We start from the raw sequence: 7,991 nt of genomic DNA, 5'->3' as shown, positions 1-7,991 counted from the left end.
AATAATTCATTAGTGTCTTCTCTAATAATTCATTAGTGTCTTCTCATTCGTTGCAGGGTGACATTAATTCATTAGTGTCTTCTCATTCGTTGCAGAGTGATAATAATTCATTAGTGTCTTCTCATTCATTCGTTGCAGAGTGATATTAGTTCATTAGTGTCTTCTCATTCGTTGCAGGGTGACATTAACATGCAGATTGGTGGCTTGTTTGGTGCTACCCTGTTCGTGTCCACCATTGGACTGGCGCTAGTGCTTGTTCAGAGTTCGGAAGTGCCCGTGTACATCGGTCACTACGACGTCGAAGAGAACCGGTTGCTAGGCAACATGAGCAACTCTGAAACCGACAGCGATTGCGAAGGGGGTGTGGGCAAGCAAGCGACCAGAGGGGGTCTTCTGGGGGTGTCGCTGGGGTCGTTCTCGCGTGATGTGGTGACGTACCTGGCTGGTCTGAGTGCGCTCTTGGTCATGGGCCTGCGTGGGCGTGTGCGTCTTTCACAGGGCGTGGCTCTGCTGTGTGTGTACGTGGTGTACGTGTTGGTTGTGGTGGCCACTGACTGGTGCCGGCAGTCGCGTCGCAGCCGTCGCATAGCCAAGCAGCTCATACAGCAACGCCTGTCCGTGTCTCTGCGGAGAAACTCGGTGTTCAGCGAACACTCACAGCGGTCGCATAGTGCGGATGATGAGTTGGGGTCGTATATGGGCGTGGGTGTGTACAACCCGTCTGGCCTGTACTCGGACGATGACGTGGACTTCTTCTACGCAGACGACTGTGAGGGCGATGGCTTTGCGCCGAGGGTTGGTGGTGGTAGTGGCCACGTGCACAGCCCCAGCCTTCAGCCCACTGACACGTTGTTAGGGCAGTTCCGTGGACTGGACCGTTGTCCTAGAGATGCGGTGGGCCATGACCCTATTGCGGTGGAGCGGTATGCGTCCTGCCCCGCGTCTCAGCCCAGCGCAGGTGGAGTGTCTGTGGCACACCCACCCACACCCTCTGGCCAGGCACCGCATTCTCCTTCGGATTTGATTCACTTCGACGATGATGAGGTGACGTGGCCTAGCGCAGCGCTTGAGGACAACCGGTCCCGGAATAACATGGACAGGTGCAGTCCACAAACGAGGAACAGTGACCCTGACAGGACACTTGCGCCGTACGATCGGAGTGTACTGAAGACGCAAAGGTCAGCCCCCGATGCACAGTCGCACTGGCCGTCACAGGACAACGCGACAGACGACCACGCACGCGAGTGGGCAGGTGTGGGCATAGAGATGACGCTGGAGCCAACCACCAGTCCATATCAGCACCACCGACGCAGCGGAGAGCACCTGTATAACAATAGGTATAGGGACAAGGGCAAGAACCACACCTACCCCCCCAAACACGCACGTGCGACGAGAGAGAGTAAAACCCTGAACCCTAAAAACCTGTCCCATTCCTCGGATTCGTCGGATCTGTCGCCGGTGGATGTTCAGGCGGAGGACATACGTCACGCGTCACGGAGGGAGGCCTCGGAATCTTCTGTAACGTCACCGTTGCCATGGCAACACAGAGTCACACACCAAAGCACCAGGCAGTGGGCTGTAGTAGCATCTGACACACATCAATTGCACAGCGATGATATCAATTCGAAGGACAGGGCGGATGGAGATGGGCCCTCCACCACGGAGAGTAACCTATTACGCATGCACGTGGACGATATTCTCATGGCCCATTCAGCCGACACACCTCGGTTACAGCCACGAGCGGTGGTAGCAGACAGCGATGTGCCGTCAGCCTCAGAGGCACCAGCGTACACAGATAATGCGCATTCACGGATGGTGATTAATCTGCCGAAGCGAAAGGAATCGGATGCACATACGAACTCACGGCCACCTGCGCACACACACCGCAGCATCCCAATCATCAGAGTAGCATCGCCAGAGACATCCAGCGAGCAGTACCACAAACCTCACGCCGAGAGGAAGACGCGGTCGCTTTATGCTGAGGACATAGACACACTCGTGCACATTGCTCTGCCCACCCCTCACACCCCCACGGCACACCGACGGCACACCGGTGCTGCAACCCACACTACGTTGCCTGTGACCAGAGCCCAAAGCCTGGGCCCACATCGACACGCAACTAGAGACACGACCACTCGCGCTGTACTAGACATACAGGAAGAAGATGGACTACAGGAGGCACGCACGCCACAACGCGTCATGTCACCCATCATGATGGGCAAGGCGCTGGAGTCGGGCCTTTCCAGTGTGTGGGCGGGGCCCTTTATGGAGTCTTTTGTGCAGTTGCCGGGGGTGTGCTGGCCTAGTTTGGAGGCACCCAACTACGAGAGAGTGCAGCTGATGGTGGAGATGCCCTTCACGCTCATCCGGTGGCTCAGTATTCCCTACTGCGACTTTCAAGACGACGACGACGACGACGACGACACCTCTACTGCACATGAGCCATCTCTTAACACCCACACTCACACCAACACATCCGCCAGCACAGCCGCGTATAGTCGGGTGGGCCAAGCGGCCGCAGACGGCAGTGATGGCGACTCAGACTCAGAGACGTCGGAGCGGATTGTGTTTGTTGATAGCGAGGGAGCAACGGAGTACCAGAGGTGGAACTGTGCCAAGCAGGTGCTGTCGTACATCTCGCCCGTCGGCATGTCGCTGGTAGTGGGGGTGGCGTCCTTTGGGCCGTGGGGCCTAGTTCACACGAAGGTATTGCGTGTGGTTCCGACGGGTGTGATATGTGTGGGTGTGGGGGCGTTGGTGTCTGGCTGGCTGTACGTATCTACTCGGCGCAGAGGTATGCGGGTCGAATGCCATTGTAAGCGTGCTATAAGCGCACTCGCCACCACCACAGCCGATAGTATGTACCCCACAAGGAACACGCACACCCCACACAATAGCAATCTGCTGTCAGTCTCCAGCCACTCTACGGGTTATACAGGGCAGGCACGAGAACAGACCACGGCTGCGCGTAGTATGGAAGATAGGCACGTGTGCATGTATCCTCCACCCCCACCCACCCACATCAACACCGTGTTGTCGTTGCTAGGCTTCTTATCCTCGGTCGCGTGGATATCGCTCATAGGCAATGAGGTGGTGGCCATTCTAACCGCGTTGGGGCTGACGCTGCATCTGAGCACATCTGTGCTGAGTTTGTCCGTGTTAGCGATCGGTAATTCTACAGGCGATCTGGTGAGTGCCCTGGCCGTGGCTCGCAAAGGCTTGTACTCCATGGCATTGGGTGCAATCTTTGGCGGACCCTTGTTTCACGACTGTGTGGGCCTGGGTGTCAGTTTAGTGTCCACGTGTTTGAGTTCACCCAATTACGAGTATTACTTCCAAATCAACACGCAGTCGAGCGTCGCTGCGATTTTTGTAGCTTTAAGTATGGTGTCATCGCTAGTGGCGGTGCCGTTGCTACGGTACTTTCACACGAAGAAAATGGCTTATGCCATCTATCTCGTGTGCCTGTATCTTCTATTCATTATTGTCATCGTCTACACTACCTTCGAGTGATCACATTGCGCTTGTTCCAGATCATTAAAGCGTCGCTGAATAGCATACAATTTAATTAGGCGCGCAGAAGTGATGATCAATGCAGGCGAGTCTGTGGACTATTTGCTGAGTTTTAGTCTTGCATATCAGCAGTATGGATTGGGTTAGGGTAGCATCTCCCGGTGAGTAGGCTCGAATCGTCGACTTTAATTTCGAATCACGGCCTCTGGATGAAGACGCAGAGGAGAACAATGGGAGTGATGCACGTAGATGAAAAGTGGAAAAACCAAGAGCTTTCCGCAGGGTGCAGTGGCGTAATTGCGAGTCATGTGTAGGGTTTAAAAGTTTTACTTGCAGAAATGTAGGTAGGTCGAGAATTTTCCATGGGTAGTCCAATATGCGTTTATTTAGATTAAAATTGTTCATGATTCGGAGAAACGAGGATAATCATTTTGAACAGAATGATATTAGAACTGTCGAACAGAATTTTTAGCGCGGCGCGCATGTTTTATTGTGTCACGTGGCCCTCTGGAAGTGTTGGCTATGTAGTATTTACACAGTATTTACACGTATGTGATTATTAAGTAAAAAAGAGGCTACGCCATAGCCTTCTAGAAAATGAAGCAGAAGCAATGTATGCGGTTTACATCGCCTCCTGATAAGTACAATTTTAGGAGGCTATGTCGTTTTTGCATGTTTATATTTATTTAGCTTATCTCGTTTGTTTTTAAAAAAACGTAAAAACACTCTTCTTGTATCATCTTGTATCAAGATTTGAGATCTTTTTTTTAACAAACGAATATCTATCATGATTCATGACCAGTCGAATTTCAATTTATATACTCCCACATTTCATTTCGTGTTACAGTCCTGATTCTTGACAACAGCTGACTGCTGAGTCAACACTCAATAGTGAACACTAAGGCGACAAACTCGCAAGTCGCACAGTCAACAGTCAACAGTGACAACACTGTTAACGACGAAAGTGTGATCTGAAATCTCAAATATCAGATCCCAAATCTCAGATCTCAAACGAGTCGTTTGCTCGAATGTCGTCGTTGTCGTGTATCAATTCAAGAGATCATATCAATCACACTGGAAAGGAAACAAGATGCACATCACATAGCATCCTAAACATATTACATATTCAAAGTCATGTATTTTTTTATCGATCGTTAACATCAGCACCAATAATTGTCGTATCGGCTATTTCTAGTATCTGTCAATAAATTATGAAGTATAAAAGCATATAGCATTGTCGCATAAATTTAAACATAGAAGAATATTCCCTGTAATTGGCCATTTGGCGTGTGGTTGTATCATCATGTCCGATCGCAACGATGTATCAAAGGTAAGTATATGTACGATTTTGAGCAATTCTCTGTTCCAACGAACTAAAAGTTGCAACCTACACATAATTACCTGCAATATTTACGTAATTATAATTTCTAATCTCTAAAACTGCCGATCAGCAACCTCAACAATTTCATACTACGAAACAGGACTCACAGCTGAGCTTTTCGTTCGCTGCCTTGTATCAATTCGAGACCGCACTCGCCTTGAAACACTTTGATGTAAGTAAAAGAGCTAAGTTTGTTGGAAGTTCAGCGGGAGCTTTGACTGCAGCTGCTATCATATTGGATGTAGATTTGATTCGGCTCAAAGAGTATGCATTGGAAGTGTTTACAAGATGTACGGTCGCCAGGACTACTCAGTACGCCTTTCCAGCTACGGAAATATAAAACGGACATTGCTGATGAGATGCTCGGTCCTGCACGATTCTTATCTAACCAATCGAAACTCTCAGAACAGCTGGAAGTTGTGGTGACAGTCCTACCGAGATGTCACACTCTTCGTTACTCCAAGTATAGAAACTACGAACACTTCAAAGATGTCATGTTGGCCAGTTGCACTGCCTCGCCTATTGCCGGATTTCCATTTTTACTAGTAAGTCTGTATTTCTATGTATGTGAGAATTCTCTGATAATGTCTGTGAAACAGTGAATTGTCAGCAAGGTGCAGTTTCATTTTGAAAATGTTTGCATAAATATTAAAGACTTCCATGTATGTTGAATGCAGTAAATCTTACAACAAACCTTTTTAACGTATATCAGGATGGACAAATATGCGCAGATGGGGGTTTGTCAGATTTCCAGCCATTGATAGATGAAAACACTGTGTCCATTTCCCCTTTCTACTTCCATTGGTATGTACTCAAATGAGTTTGAGATTCCTATAGTGTACAGGTGTTCATGTTTTGTACACAAATTCTCGGTGTCGCTTTTAATCTTGGTCCTCAGTTTTGTTCTTTATTTTCATCATGCCCTATTTAATTAGTGCCCTACTTTTCGTATTTTGCATTTACAACTCAACCAATCTATCTGCCCTCATATTTATAATAATTTTTAGAGCGGATATACGACCTTCTCAATACGTGTCCGTTTAATGGGCTGTATATCCTGGAAGTGCTACTGAATTTGAAGATCTTTTCAGGCTAGGCTACAAGGACGCAGTCGCCTGGGTGCTGTCAAATGGACATCGTCAACCAAAAGGATATGCAAATCCCGAATGGTTGTGTATTCCTCTCCGAAATGATAGACAACCAAGTCACGTAGACACTGGCAATCAAAATTCAACTATTGTAAACGATTTAGCAACATAGTGAAAGCGGAGAATGCTGTCAAAAGAATTTTGAGGCGGACACAGACAGATGTGCGATTGGTATGCAGGCAAGCAAAAGTTGTCATTGTCCACAAACGTTACCGGGCTTTGCACTCCACTTCACGTCATGACAGTTTGAACGGTGCTAGCTCGGGCGCGGAGCCTCAGCTTGTAAACACAACTTCGATAAGCCACACTCCCAAATCAGATTTTTACGAATTCTGTCTGTTTTGTGACCTTCATGTTCTTTCTGGTAAGACCTTTAACTTACCTTATGCTATATATAGAATTGCTGGCTGATGGTCACATACACAAGCTTGGCACAGTCACTAATATACGACCTAATATGGCGTATACGAAACTGTGATACAATTTTGGTGTTCTTTGGCGCAAGTGAACCGCTTCGTTAGGGCCACTGGAGGCGCCACAGTCGAGATTGATTCACAATTTCTATTCCAACAGTCAATAGTGTATAGGATTATGGCCTATGCCATATAACGAATCTGACGCTCCCTCAGTTGCAAAGAAAGGAGACGAAAAGAATGCTACAGATCTTTTTTGAACTCGGTGATTCTGAGTTTACTGATTACAACACCGTGTACGGAACAGGTTGTCTCTCGACGCCTCTATCTACACTAGCTAGCTCAACTAACCATAATTTTTATACTATGCTACCATGAATTGCTGCTCGAGTTGTACAAAGTAAAATCTATAAACCCACGCAGGAACAAGTTCGCATCTACATATCTGATTTCACAACTTCCCTGCTCACTGGTCTCTCTCCTCTAGTAGAGAGTAGAGATGCGAGCCGGCCTTCCGGCTAGTCGGTTGCCCCCCTGCTTACATACTGCTTTAGACTATGTATTGATTGTACTCCCTGTCTCATTCTCTGTCTCTCTCTCTACTACTAAATACATACTATCTTTAAAAAAAGAGAGAGAGTCGCTAGTCTTTACTCCCTACGGTCTTACATACGCACCTTCCACGGTTGACAACTTGGCAAGGCGCTGGGCCGTGGGCGCGAACGGTGAAGTTGCGAACCCATAGTCCGTACATAGTCCGTATGTAGAATTGTAGAAAGGGCACCCCATTCTATTTAGAAGTAAATGATATTTAGCCCTTTTCTCTCTTTGTTTTAAAATAAAAAAGGAAACAAAAACACTCAGTCCCTCTCTCTCAGACGCTCTCTCTCTCTCTCGATTTTTTCAACTTTTTATTTATATCTTTTTGTTTTAAATATAAAAATAAAGAAACAAAAACAAACATTCGAAGGCGTAAATATATTTAAATAAAAAAGAAAACAAAAAAAGGAATACAAAAGGGGCAAACCCAGGGCTGCCAGGGGCACAACTTCAAGGCGGCAAGTAGCTGGGCTGTATATCACATGCAAGCTCCTCGGCGAGAGATAAAAGTATCCCAATTAAAACATTTGAAACCAAAAAAAATGATCCCGTGAGTCCAATGACTATATAATTAAATATATATCTTTTCTTTTTAATTATCAGACCGAGACAGGAAGCCGGCAGGACGGAAGTCTGGTCGACAGAAACATCGAAACCGGAAACTCCAGTCTCCAGCATCCACTCTCTCGGAGTCCAGACTTGTACATATTTATGTAAATATACCAATTATTTTTAAATACCATAATGACATAGTCTATGTAGTATGTATGTACATTGTAACTATGTACGTAGTTTGTACGTTTATAAATTTAAAACCAGTCACAGCACTAAAGCTCTACAGAGTAATGAGCAAAGGTGCTGCCTCGGACTACATATGTATGACCTAATTTAAATAAATATAATAATAAATATTCGGTCCGAAAAAAAGTTGTGAAA

At 46.8% G+C, this 7,991-nt stretch overlaps 2 protein-coding genes across 4 annotated transcripts; both read left to right on the top strand.

The window, feature by feature from the left end:
* Window positions 1–103: 103 nt before the first annotated feature.
* SARC_10685 (hypothetical protein) lies at window positions 104–3,935 on the top strand. The gene has a single exon (XM_014295263.1). The coding sequence runs from the start codon at window positions 190–192 to the stop codon at window positions 3,511–3,513; it is 3,324 nt and encodes a 1,107-aa protein (XP_014150738.1). The 5' UTR covers window positions 104–189; the 3' UTR covers window positions 3,514–3,935.
* An 846-nt stretch (window positions 3,936–4,781) lies between these two features.
* Window positions 4,782–6,494, top strand: SARC_10684 (hypothetical protein; the record flags this gene model as incomplete). Of its 3 annotated transcripts, XM_014295262.1 has the most annotated exons (5): window positions 4,817–4,843; window positions 4,995–5,158; window positions 5,208–5,439; window positions 5,607–5,698; window positions 5,902–6,494. In XM_014295262.1, coding segments are annotated over 5 exons (516 nt in total). In that variant the 3' UTR covers window positions 5,903–6,494. The 3 variants fall into 3 exon arrangements, with proteins under 3 accessions (XP_014150735.1, XP_014150737.1, XP_014150736.1); XM_014295261.1 differs by lacking the exon at window positions 5,607–5,698; XM_014295260.1 differs by lacking the exon at window positions 5,902–6,494 and having other exon boundaries at window positions 4,782–4,843; window positions 4,995–5,439; window positions 5,607–5,766.
* Window positions 6,495–7,991: the final 1,497 nt, after the last annotated feature.

This window comes from Sphaeroforma arctica (genome assembly GCF_001186125.1).
Source record: "Sphaeroforma arctica JP610 unplaced genomic scaffold supercont1.1350, whole genome shotgun sequence".
Taxonomy (NCBI): Eukaryota; class Ichthyosporea; order Ichthyophonida; genus Sphaeroforma; species Sphaeroforma arctica.
This window is presented reverse-complemented; position numbering and strand designations above follow the sequence as displayed.

What these genes read in the sequence shown, in the direction of transcription:
- SARC_10685 (XM_014295263.1), top strand. Translation starts at nt 190, where the DNA reads ATGCAGATTGGTGGCTTGTTTGGTGCTACCCTGTTCGTGTCCACCATT.